The following is a 12,845-nucleotide window of genomic DNA, read 5'->3' as shown; positions in this document are numbered from 1 at the left end:
GTAAAAGGAGGCTGGAATGTAGTTGATATCACAGAAATACCAGTCAGATTTATGGTGTAAAGCCTACCAATCCATATCTGAACCCTGTCTGAACTCTGGTATTATGTAATTTTAAAAAGACAGGATTCTATCACCACAGAGAAACGTCTAACACATTAAGCTGCCAGCTTTAATGATCATCCTTTTCAAACTTTTCAAGCAAGATATGACCAGAGACCATTTAGTTTTCAATCAGCAGCTCCACATTCTATGGCAAGCCTTTTGAAAACATTATGGTCTACAAAGTCATCCTAAAGTAAGAAGTCTGAACCAAAGACCCAAGAAGTCTGAATAACCACCTTAAGTTCCATCATGCAACAGTAATCATTAAGGGTATTGATGTGTATTCATTATTTAATACAATAAGAAAACATGCCAGTGAGGGTCCAAGGACATAGATGTTCCCACTAGTGGAAAACAATTTGTTCTGTTGTTGATAGACTACCCCTCCCACCACCAGAACAATGTACTGCTCACTTTGAAGGACAGATGGTTCTATTATTAGTCTCTTGAAAAAAAAAGAAATGAAAAATCAATAGGAATGAGCAAAGACATTTTCAAAACTCCCAACACAATGAAAGCTGGCATTGGAATTGAAATCATTCAGACAAAGGACTACATGCAGTCAAATTTAGATCCAGAGTGAAGCCTTTTTCTTTTTTTTTAAGCTTATTAACGTGAATCCTTCGACCTTTGTGAAAATGTATAGATTGTTGAAGCAGATCATTGTATGAATAATAATTCTATCGCAGCACCGGGAAGATAAACGTGAAACAAGGGGAAAGAGGGGCCTGCAGTAAACTGATGAACGGTTCATGCGATCAACACACATTAAAACTTAAGACATACCTTGTGTAAATCGACAGCGTACGGTGCAGGATCCCAGGCCACCAGGGTCACATTCTTGTAGATGGAGCTGGTGTTGAAGCGATGCTTCGGGTTGGCCAAAATCTGCAGTGGAAACACGTCGGACAAGATGAGCTCAGCCAAAAAAACCTCCTCGAGCACTGGAGCGCGTTTTTCGGGCATCACAGATTCAGTAAAACATCAGTGCCGGCTCACAGCCTGCTGACGGTCTGGGACGACTTTCTGACTGTTTTTTTCCGGCAGCTCTGGGGCTCCTGAAGGAGATGTGAGGTGATGGACATCATCAATGGTGGACCGTGGTTTTTCATCCAAGCCACAGAGCCAGCATGCCTGATCGGTTTACAGTATGTAGCAGCTCTACATCCCACTACTGCTGTGTCAGATGTAACATGGGTCCTGGGCTGTACTGGGTGGATGGAGGCAAGGAGGGAAAGGGTATTTCTCTGCAGTGCCCCCATGCTGCCGATCACCGTGTGCAACGTGTCAAACATTTACACACTACAGCATGATTCTCCACCCGCCACCAACCCTTCACAACCTCAAACTGCGCCATCCGTCCACCTCCAATCAAACTCTCCCATCAGGAGGTTTTCTTTTCATAAAGTCATTCCAAAAGCGAGCACGATTCCTAAATATCACCTCAGTGTCAGCTCTGGGGGGGTGGGGGGGGGGCCGGCCATGGGATGGATTTCCGATTCGTTCCTTGAATCAGAAATACGTTTGTGTGTATCAAACCAAACAGTATATGCATAAGTACTTGTACTTAACTAATATAAATGGTCTACATAGCTCATAAATGTCCTTAAAGCGGGTTTTACAGCTTAGAACAGAACAGGCTTGACAGCAGCTAGTCAGCTTAACCTATACTGGAAATCTGGGGGCCACAGCCAGACATTTAAGGGGAACAAAATATGACTCTGAAGCACATTAAAAAAAAAAACTTTATGAGCAATTATGTACCATACTAATTTCTGGACCGGGAACAATAACCAGTAATAGTCTGCATAGAACTGCCAATGACTGGGGATTAAACCAAACAGATGAAATATTTTAACTATCACGCTTTGGCTGTGCTCAGATGCAGATTTCCTGCTTTTGTCAGTTTCTAGGAAGCCCTCTCAAAATATTTAGAACTTCAGTAAAGTCTAACAAAAAAAGATCAGGCAACACATTTCAATAAATTATAAATACTGTATATTAAATGTTGATTGCAGCAGAATCAATCCAAAAATAAGGGCTTGTGATGAATGTGACCTTTCAGTTTGAAAACAGGAGACCATTTATTATTTGTAGAATAGAATATTTAACCTTTAACACTCCGGGCCCCATCAGAACTCAAGATGAGACTTCATTTTGAAAATGAAGTCAGTTTTTGGTTTTAGTTTAGACTGAACTTCAGGAAACTGAAATGGTGCTGAGCCAAAATCCTCATGAAACACAAACCGGCCATTAATAGAAAAAAAAACCCATGTGTTTTTTTTACATCGTGAGCCACTGTGCACGTCTGGTTCAGTGGGTGACGTAATGCCTACATACGTAGACATCTTTGCACGCATTTATTCCCCAGACTCACCTGTGAGTTGATGATGCGGATGGTGGTTTTGTTCCCCACGTCTCTCTCATATCCCTCTGTAGGGGCGGCGTTGAAACGTAAAACTGCATCATGTTTATCTGGAGGGAGTCATCAGATAAAGCCACATTATGAATTCCAAGCAGAGGAATTACTAAACATTAATAATACGGACAACTGGAAACTAAAGCAGTTTATCATCTTTTAATATTGAAAAAAAAAAAACCACGTTCCCACAAAAATCTCTCGACAAATCAGATGAACCGTTTGGTATTTGTACCCGGCTTTTTATTTGTTCCAATAGAGACAAAAAATAAATATCTAAACATAAACTTCAAATATTCATACATCAAATGTCTCACACAGCTTTCCTGTCCTTCAGATCGCTTGTTTCATGGAAGACTACAAAAGGAAACAGTAGTGCACACGCAGACGCTGTGGCTTCCTGCAACCTAAAGCCGTTTGCATTTAAATGACTTCAAATTCATGCGCGCGCACACACACGCTGACACACTTATCTTTTGAAGATCATATGGTCACATCTGAGGCTCGGCACACCAAAGTGGTTGTGGCAGAATTCACTATGACAACACGGGGTTTGGCCATGACAGAAAACACGTCTGGGTCGACTCAGACGTGTCTCTTCTGCTCCACTCTTTCAGCTGATGAGCAATCACTGGAGAAATACCACTTTTACCCTTGATGCTCACGCGCCGACATGAATCCCTCCCTCTGATGGATGTTTGGAGTAACAATTATTAGAAATGCGTACTGTCTGTCAGCGGATCGATTGGGTCGGTTCGACATATTCTCCCCCTTGCATTGATCTGACAGCAGAATGGATGATCCACCGGCTTCTGATCTGGTACTCCTCCATCACTGCCACCAGCCAACTGTTACGGCAGCGATTGTCATTCAGAGCAACACTTACCTACTGCAAACACTCAGGGAACACACTCTCTCTACAGCTCCACAACCACTTTACCTTCCTGTGATTCTGTAAACAGCGACGTTCCAAAACGGATTTCCAAGAATGTCGTCTTACAACAGGATGTTTCTCTAGAGTCAGCAGACGTCTGAAGTTAGTTTTATGAAGACAACAGAGCGTTACTGCTTTTAGACCTGATGCCACGGTTGCATCCTGACTGCGTGTCCTCCCAGTGTCTCCACGGGGCCCCTAGCGCTCCGAACTTGTGCCGAAAACATGAAGATTAGTGAAGTGGGGACTTTTATATAGATGTGAATGTGTGAGTTAATCTCTATGTGTATCTTCCTCTGATGACATGTCCAAGATGTACCCCCATCCACATCCATCCATCTAAATCCATCTGTCCATCCATCACACACAGATGAGAAAATCTAGTGAAGAGAGAACTCACATTAAATGTCTACATCATCAGACTCCAGGTTTTGTGGAAAAAAAAAAAAAAAGATTCACATTAAAATGTAAGAGCTGGAATTATCGTGACCTTTGATCCTGGATCAGAGGCCTCAGAGGTTCACAGAGCATCAGCGTCTCTTCCCGGCAGACCCAGGGACATCCAATCACTTCTGATGACCTATTGTGGATGCTGCATGTTTCCCACAGGTTCACACTACACTTTGCTCAAGGGTTTAACTTTAACACGACCGCGATCGATATTCCACCATCACCTTGCCTTTGCATTACCCTCTTCCTCAATAACACCCACAGCTGTACATTCAATGCAGACAAAATCAGATCATGCTTCGAGATAGACGGTGAATTACCATTTCATTAATCTCATTAGTAAGTGTTAAGTCCACTGCATTCAAAGTACAGAAAAATCTTTGTGAAAATTGGCTGACTCACTTCCTGACCTGACAGTCGAAGCCACAATTAAATATTAAATTTCATATTAATATTCATGATTTTTCTGATGACATATACAGTATATATATATATATATATATATATATATATACACACATATATACATATATACAGTATATTAGTGCGCCCTCATTCCTCGTGGTTAATGCATTCCAGGAACTCCACTGAAAGTAAAGTTTTGTTTTCTGAATGACTAGACTCAAACTCAGAACAACGGGTCGGGTCCAGTTCGTCCTCTACAGACATGACAGCGATGGGTTTGAATGTAATGCAGCGATGCTTCTGTACTTAGGACTTAGCTCTTCAAATTTATGTTTCACTTTATATACAAAATGCTGACATCACCGGACATAAAACATGGCAAAGGCAGCCAAGGTTATAAGCTGGTGTTCTTGTCTGGCAGTAAATTAGCTGATGAAACCACTACCGGTCCAGACTGGAGATATTATGGCTGCAAACCGACAAGCAATTCCTGAACACTGTCTAACTGGCAGAATTACAATTATTTGTGATATTTCTGTACAACATTATCATCAGGCAACTTTGATCTCATTACTTTCCTGCTGAGAAAAAAAAACATCCTAGACAATTTTACTTTTATGAAATCTTCTGTCATCATTTCCAGTTTAATGTTTTGACATTGTCTTTTCTTTTTCATTCATCAAGAAGTGCTTTGTTACTAAGGACTATATTTTACATAAGACAGAGAAAAGAAAACAATTGTTCAAATAAATTTGTGGTTAGTTCTTCAGGTAATGATCAAGTACAAAATGTGAAACATTCGGTGACTCCAGGTGAATAGATGGTGAGAATCTTCAGCTGTGCTCAAAATTGATTTTTTTTGTTTTTGTTTTTAACTGAAATCAAATTTCAAATTGTCGCCTCGGGCTCCTTGGAAATTGTAAAAGTCAATACTAATATCTTCTGTATGCTTAACAGCAACAGAGAAAGAAATGATAATGAGAAATCATTAGCAGCATCCCTAATTTCCGTGTCTTTCAATCGTTCCCAAAAATTAAAATGATATCGGTATTTCTACAAAAATTACAAAGATATATATTTTGAAATGGCATCGGAGACATTTTGATGTTTATTTCATACAGAGACCGGGAGAATGCAACCAAACATGTGGTCAAAATAATGAACCCAACAATTAGCAGGCCTCAGGAAATATCTATAAGAAAACCCACAAAGGGTCAAATATGGATAAAGTCTATACAAAGACAATATTTCCTTCATCTCCCGGTTCCAACAGGTCTTCTTTAGTCAGGTTCTCCATTAGCAGCTGTACTGAAGGTGCAGTTCACCCTCTACACCACATGGTGGCAGTCACACCTCGCTCATGAAGCTAAACCAACCCACCTTCTCAGCTTCCTGGCTCTTGCAGGATGCATTTGTTGGCACAACCATGAAGAAACACCATAATTTAAATGTCGGTGGAGCCGTGAGTACCAAAGGGAGAGAGAATCGATTTTCGCATTCATCTTTTGGTGATTTGTCACATTCCGCAGCTGCATAACGCAGTTTGTGAAGCGGGGCAGCCTTTAGGGATGTGCAGCGGGGTGAAGAGGAGTAGAGGATCAATGCAGTTTGATTTCCTGTTGGAGCTAAGGCCTGAGAATTAATGTAACAGAGTCAACCTTCTCAAATGCTGGGAGACTGTTCTATAATTAATTGGCCCTATAACCTTCCTCTAATTCATCAAGGCACTAAGTCCTGTGTCAAGCACGATCTCTTTTTAAAGAACTGTTTACCAGGACGACGACACGCCGAACCAATGAGCTGCTGGTGTGTGACGTGCAGGTCAAGCACACGGTCATGAGTGTGTGTCGATGGTGCTTTAAAAATGTGTGCAGGGGGGGAAAAAATGATGAATTACAGTGCTGATGGGGTGCGATAATTTCATTTGCGAATTGGCCAGAACTCAAAAATAAGTGTAGTGATGATGATGATAGTGATGATGATGCATCGATTGGGATTAAAAAGCACCTTCAGTGTTTCAGTCCTGGGCCTGGTGCCCAAAGCAGGTCTGCTCTTTTACTTCACTACTTAGAATGACAAACAGTCAAGTCAGTCAAATGTCATCCAATGTCAAGTCTAGAACAGTAAAAACTCATATAAAGCAATCTTAATATATTTACATGTAGATGTTACATTAGTGCACAGGGCTACAAATAAATGTGATCACGATGAGATTGTTCTGCCACTGACAAGCCAGGAAACAGTCTTGACAGACTGCAGTGCTGAGGTTTCCACTGACACAGCAATACAAGTTAATTCCACCATGACCACAAGGTCAAACACACACACACACACACACACACAGGTTTGCGTCCCGTCTGTGCATCTGATTCTGTCTGACTGCTCATTTTTCTCAGCAGCAGACCAGTGACAGAGTGTTTCCAGGACGCTGTCAGCAAACAGACATTTTATCAGATATATTATATATATATATATCTATAACGGTCTTCATATAAAGTCTTTTCTGATTGAAGTCAAATGCAAACATACATGTTGTGAAGAAACCTGATTGGTAACCAGAGGGGTTCCTTTTTTTTTTTTTTCCCCTCCAGAGTGAGCCATCTGTCATCGACTTCACGCCATCCCATCCAACCACAGAGCTGCCAGACTCTCTTGAAGCAGGAGCACGCACACACACACACACACACACACACACACACACACACACACACACACACACACACACACAAACACAAAGTCACCAACACTAAGTCTACAGGTACACATTCCAGCTTGACAACTAAATCAGCTAAATGTAATGGAGGAGGATTACCGCTCTAATCTACACTGATCAGGGGAGGATAGATTATTGGTGGACAAATTTTACAATAAAAACCCAGACAAAGAACTTCACAGACAAACACAGGCTAAACACTGACTGTACATCTTGAATGGCTGAATGGTAGAAACTCTTAGCGTTGATTTTAGTCGTCTTGTAATAAAACAGCTCTTCTCTCTTTTATGCTGTTTGAATTTGAAACAGTCGAGTTCGTTTTGTTGGGAGAAGAAGAACAAATCGGACAAATTCAGTCCGTTAGTTACCGAGGGGAAAGTTTTCTCCGTCAGAAAGGATCTCAAATAGCTTTTGTCAGATTTCCATTCAGTTGCCTGTGACTACATATTTCTAGCCTGAAGACCTTGAATCCTAATTCTTTTCATGACCAGTGGAGAGGAATGCCAACAACAAGGCAAACTTCTGTCTTGGGCATGAAAAAAAAATATGCAAATCTAATCAGTCAGGACAACATGAATCCACGATCCCTCTAGAACGGACCCTCTCCATTTCAGACAGGACGATATTTTCATGGGCGCCGGATAAATACGACTAAATAAAACGATACAACCAGCATGACAACTAGTGTTTTTCAGCTTCCTTTGAAGTCGTACATTCTTCTTCCAGCTCTTTTACTCTTTCCAAAGACTTTTGGGGGGTTTTTTTTGTTTATTTTGCAAGCTTGGGAGTTTCAAATTAGCGGTAATGTATTCTGTGTTAGCGGCCAGAGCGGCTCCTTTAAGAAGGTAGTCATGTGACCCAGGCAAGCATCTTAACAAGCATCAAGAGTTACTTGTTTCAAAAACAAATCATCGTTCAGATAATAAATAAAATACAGTATTTTCCGCACTATAAAGGGCACCTTCGATGAAAGACCTATTTTAACACATTTTCCATATATAAGGCGCACTGGATTATAAAGTACATCTGTTTATAAGGTGCACCTTCAATGAATGACCTATTTTAAAACATTTTTCCATATACAGTATAAAGTGCACTGGATTATTGTGTGAAAATCAGAGGTTGAACTCATCAATACAGTCGGCGCCGTTGATTCTGCAGCTGAACGTTACAACAACACGACGGACTAAAAAGCAGCGGTAGATAAACCTTCCATGATGGAAAATATGCCAACGTTCGTTTCAGGTATCGCCATGGTATCGCAATCTGACCCCGTTACCCCACAGAATGTAAATTTTACATCACATGGGTGTTTTGTATGACAGATTAATTAGTTTGGTCTCCATTGCACTTCAATTTCCCACATTTAATTATGACCATAGGGCCGTGTCGCGCCCCCCCCCCCCCCCCAGCTCTCTCTCCTCTACTCACCGATCTCTTGGCCCAGTCCTGAGCGCAGGATGGCGCCGGCGGAGGTGACCACCGCGCACGTCTTGAAGCCGCTCCTCTCCTGCTGCCTGTGCAGTTTCTCCAGGGGCAGCGGGGGCACCAGCCGACCCCACCCCAGGGAGGCGAAGGGCTGCTCCGAGCCGTCCACCGTCCTCAGCCGGGCCTGGGCCTTCATCTGACACAGCAGCTGGTCGGCGCTGGGGGCGGCTCGTCTGCGCCCCTTGTAGGAAACGCGGTGCTTGTTGGCGTTGACGTAGTTCTTCATGGCCTGCTGCAGGCGGGGGCTCAGCATGCCGGCCGACACGCGGCCCCGCCACAGCCGCTGCACCACCGAGATCGACTTGGAGAAGTAATATTCCTCCAAATCGGAGTCGTCGGCCTTCCCTCCCGCTGTAGTTCTCATTCGGTTCCCCTCCTCATCCTCGTTTCCTCTCTCGTCTTCCTCTTCCTCCTCCCCCTCCTGGTAGCGTTTGGCGCCGTCGTGTTTCCGGTCATCTGTGACTCGTGACATTCTCTCGCGGCTGCGGATCAACGGGTCCGATTGGGAGCCCACATTTTCTGTTCCGAACGAGGACCAGGCAGCCAGACTCTGGGGGTCCAGGTATTCCTGGCGGCTGGTTTCTGGACCGCCGTAGACGGTGTAAGGGGCGCCGTTGGGGTCGGGGTTCACCTCCACGCTGAACTCAGGGGTCACGGAGCTGACGGAAGGTTCCGGATCGTCTCTGGGGTTCGTCGTAGTTAACGCGGAAACCAGTCCGATGCGGAAGCCAAGGCCGGCGTGGTGTTGATGCGAGGAGGCCTGTATGGAGGCCAGGCGGCGGGTGTCGGGGTGCTGGGCGAGTAAGGAGCCCGTGGAGGTCAGGGGTTCGTTCACGCGAGCGTCCAGGAAGTACGAGAGGAGGGCGAGGAAGAAGAGCGCCCAGGCGAGCATCCCCGCCAGCACCAGCCGCCGCCACTGCCTCATGCTGGACTTCATGACCTCTCGTTCAAAACACACACGCTGCTTCCGGCTCGGCCGGCCCCACCGACGATGAAACCCCACGACCGGGGGGGCCCCGGGCCCCGTGGGTCAGCTGGGAGGGCCTGAGAGAGAGAGGAAGACCAGGCCATGAAAAAGAGTCACAGGTGAAAAAGAGTCAAGGAAAGTAAATCTCTGAGACACTCACCTGGACGGACGCTCACAAGTCCGTCATGTCCATCCGTTTCCCAGAATACAGCAGGGGCCTGAGAAGAGGAAGCGGCACAAAGTAGAGAGTCAGGGGCCGCGTGAGGGGTTCTGTGTCTCGAAAACACGCAGCTCGTAAAAACACGCCACAGGAAACAACCTCCTGCAGAAAAGAACTTTAAAGACCAGATCTTCCTTCCTTCATAAAATCTCTAAACACTTAATGAAGAATTTGTTGCATGTCTTTGTCCCACATGATAAACCAATCACGTGCTGCTGTCAAACAGGATGTGCAAGAAGCTGATGCGATTCTTTTTGAGACTCAGCGGTTAAACTGATTGCTTGTGGAAAGTTGTTTTTTCTTTCCACTGTCGAGACACGCCGCTCTGATAAATTCTAACGCCGTTACAAGACGGACGTGTATTTAAACGCCTAAACGTCTTTTTTTTTTTTGCTGCATGACGCTGCATCACCGCTCAGTCGCCCCGAGGCTTGACAAGCCTCATATTACATTTCATTAAAATGCAATCGCTTCTTCCGGCAGCAAAACAATTCTTTCCATTATTGATGAGTCGGATGACTTTACGACTCATCAATTCAGCAATTTATCCTACATAATGTACACAAGGACAAAAGAAATGACCTCATATGTTGAGAAAAGTGTATATTTTTGGGACGTTTTCTGAAATGACCCAACATGAAATCAGATATCCACAATGTTGATGAGAAAAACTGAAACTTTTACACTTTAGAAATTAAGAACAGACATCAAATATAATAGGAATACATATTCTTCATTGTTTCATTGTGTTTAGCTTCCCTTTAGCCGTCACCACTGCAGCAACTAAGGTTAGGATTCAACAGAATACATTTATTTATTCAATGGCTATAAAATAATGATGGCAAGTGACTGGGATACACAGCAATGAAAGAAACAAAGCGTTGAATTGTCTGCAATCCTCTTAACACATAATTAGAAGCTTTGGGATCCTAATGTGGGAGCATTTCTCAAGCTGAGGAGTATTTAAGCATCCTCTACTCCAAATTACGACTTCCTGTTTCTGTAGCTGCTGAAGTCTGCAGAAATGGGTTCAGGCATCGCCCCCCCACCCCCACCCCCACCCCCCTTACATCCACCTTAAAGGCCATAAAGGAGGCCAAAGCTCAAGAGGAGAGCAGCGGGGGATGAACCGGACCAGCGCGAGTCGAGACGGTGTGAGAGAAAGAAAACAACCCACGGAGGAAAACAGATGCGAGCGCTTCACAGCAAAGACATCTGCGCAAAAAAAAAAAAAAAAAAAAAGAATCACGCGTGATCCGATTTGTTTGTGGAATCCTCGCAGCGTGCCGGCTTCGACGCCTTAAGGCCCCCGTGGACAGGTGGGGGAGGGGAGGGGGGGGGTCGGCGTAAGGCAAGCAATCCTCTGTGAGAGCAGTTCCAACATGTCTACTGATGTTGGGTTCAAAGGTCACCCAGTGGAATATGTGGCGTTAAAACAGCTGGAAGTAAAGAACCACGGGCCCAACGGCAAAAAAAAAAAAAAAAAGACAACAACAAGCAGGGAACACAGCTGCCCAATGACAACGCTGTCAACAAGCAAATGTCATCTATTCGCACCACCGCTTCCACAAAATCCTACTGTGGGAATGTGTGTGTGTGTGTGTGTGTGTGCATGCTTCAAGGTATGGTGTGCATATGTGTGAGTGTGAAGCTAGTTTCTCCCCCCCACCTGGCACCAATTACGACGTGCGCTTCAATAACTTGCAGCGAAACAACAAATGCGTGGCACAGATGGAGAGGCGGGGGCGGAGGACGGAGCTAGTCTTGTGAGGGCCTCCACAAAAGAAACGGTACAAAACAGGACACATGGAAATGAGACACTTGCCAGACAAGCAAATGACGACGAAATTATTTAGTGGGAGTTAGCAGGAGATTGTGATGAACAAAAGGAAGCCTGGTTAGAATACAAAAGCGTAGATCTCTTACAGTCGAGGGACGAGCAGAGACGTAATCTGAATACGCAACAGCAGGAGAGGAAGACGTTCTACCTCGGAAAAGGGAGGTGGGATAAAACGTACGCAGGTCATTCAACCTCAGGAGGTTAATTATAAGGTTTGCGGCTAGTGTAGTCGAAAAAAAAAAAATAGAAAAGAGGAGAGAATGAGATGAGAAACAAGTTGAGAAAGAGATCTCAGCTCACAGATCCATGAATTCATCTGAGAAAACATCGTCCACAGACGCATTTTTGCGGGTGACGAGTGCTGCTGGAGTTTATAATAGCTGAATAAAGACAGGAGATGGGGTACACCCCCGGATACGTCGCCAGAACATCAAGAGCACACAGAAAAAAATAAATGAAGGCCAAAGTGATAAAATACGAATGTTATCACGTGAAAACAAACACCCCCACGTTACTACATTTAAATGTCGACAAAGAAATCAATGGCAGACAAGATGTATGACCCAAGAAGCAAATCCTCAATTAAATTTAGCACATTTGTCTTATAATTAAATGCTGATTGGAGATGACAGTAATTTCTAAATAGCTGCTGATTATACAGTACTAATGAATAAAATTATTTCATTAGTTGTGCAAAGGATGGTAGTAATTTCTACTACTGGTACAAGTGCTTTGGGTTGTGTTTCTCTGCCTGTTAAAGCGCTTTGGAATGTCCGTTGATGTGATTAAGCTCTTTATAAATAAAACTTGATTGATCGATTGATGTAAATTACCCAACACAATAAAGCCCATTGCAGCACAGATATCTCTTGTTGTTTTTTTGGAACCATCAATCCAAAAGATAAATTTTGTTAATTTTGCATCACAGGAGATCAGAAAATCTACAAACAGGCTGTAAATATTTTATTTGAAGAGTTTTACTTTTTGAAATGCAAAGAGATCAACATTTTTCTACATTAGAAAAAAAAAAACAGCAACTTACTTAATCCTGCAGACCTTTGGCATCCTACACGACAAACTTTACCGAGATGCTACTTATCATCTCAGTCACATAACAGGGCAGAAATTTTTCAATTGTTTGCAATTGAATTTCAAATTGAATTTCAAACAATTGGACTGTTTGCATTTTTCAGATTTCCAGGCCTCGACCTCATTCATTCATGAGTTATTTGAGTCATTCATTCATCTCCTCAAAGGCGAGACGATCTTTCTGTTTATCCATCGGGTCACGGGTAAGAGTAAGATTA

The 12,845-nt window shown here is 43.5% G+C and overlaps 1 protein-coding gene across 2 annotated transcripts in view; it reads right to left on the bottom strand.

Annotated features, from left to right (window-relative positions):
• st6gal2a (ST6 beta-galactosamide alpha-2,6-sialyltranferase 2a) overlaps positions 1-12,845 on the bottom strand; it is a 40,125-nt gene that overhangs the window by 13,500 nt on the left and 13,780 nt on the right. For both annotated transcript variants that reach the window (XM_068329231.1, XM_068329232.1), the window contains exons 2-5: positions 9,639-9,696; positions 8,455-9,555; positions 2,480-2,577; positions 889-990 (exon numbers count right to left, since the gene is read on the bottom strand). In XM_068329231.1, coding sequence (XP_068185332.1) covers positions 889-990; positions 2,480-2,577; positions 8,455-9,448 — 1,194 coding nt within the window. In that variant the 5' untranslated portion in view covers positions 9,449-9,555; positions 9,639-9,696. The remainder of the gene's footprint in view (positions 1-888; positions 991-2,479; positions 2,578-8,454; positions 9,556-9,638; positions 9,697-12,845) is intronic.

The sequence above is a fragment of the Antennarius striatus genome, chromosome 12, assembly GCF_040054535.1.
Source record: "Antennarius striatus isolate MH-2024 chromosome 12, ASM4005453v1, whole genome shotgun sequence".
Classification (NCBI taxonomy): Eukaryota; Metazoa; Chordata; class Actinopteri; order Lophiiformes; family Antennariidae; genus Antennarius; species Antennarius striatus.
The sequence above is the reverse complement of the archived record's forward strand: the minus strand, read 5'-3'. Positions and strand labels throughout refer to the sequence as shown.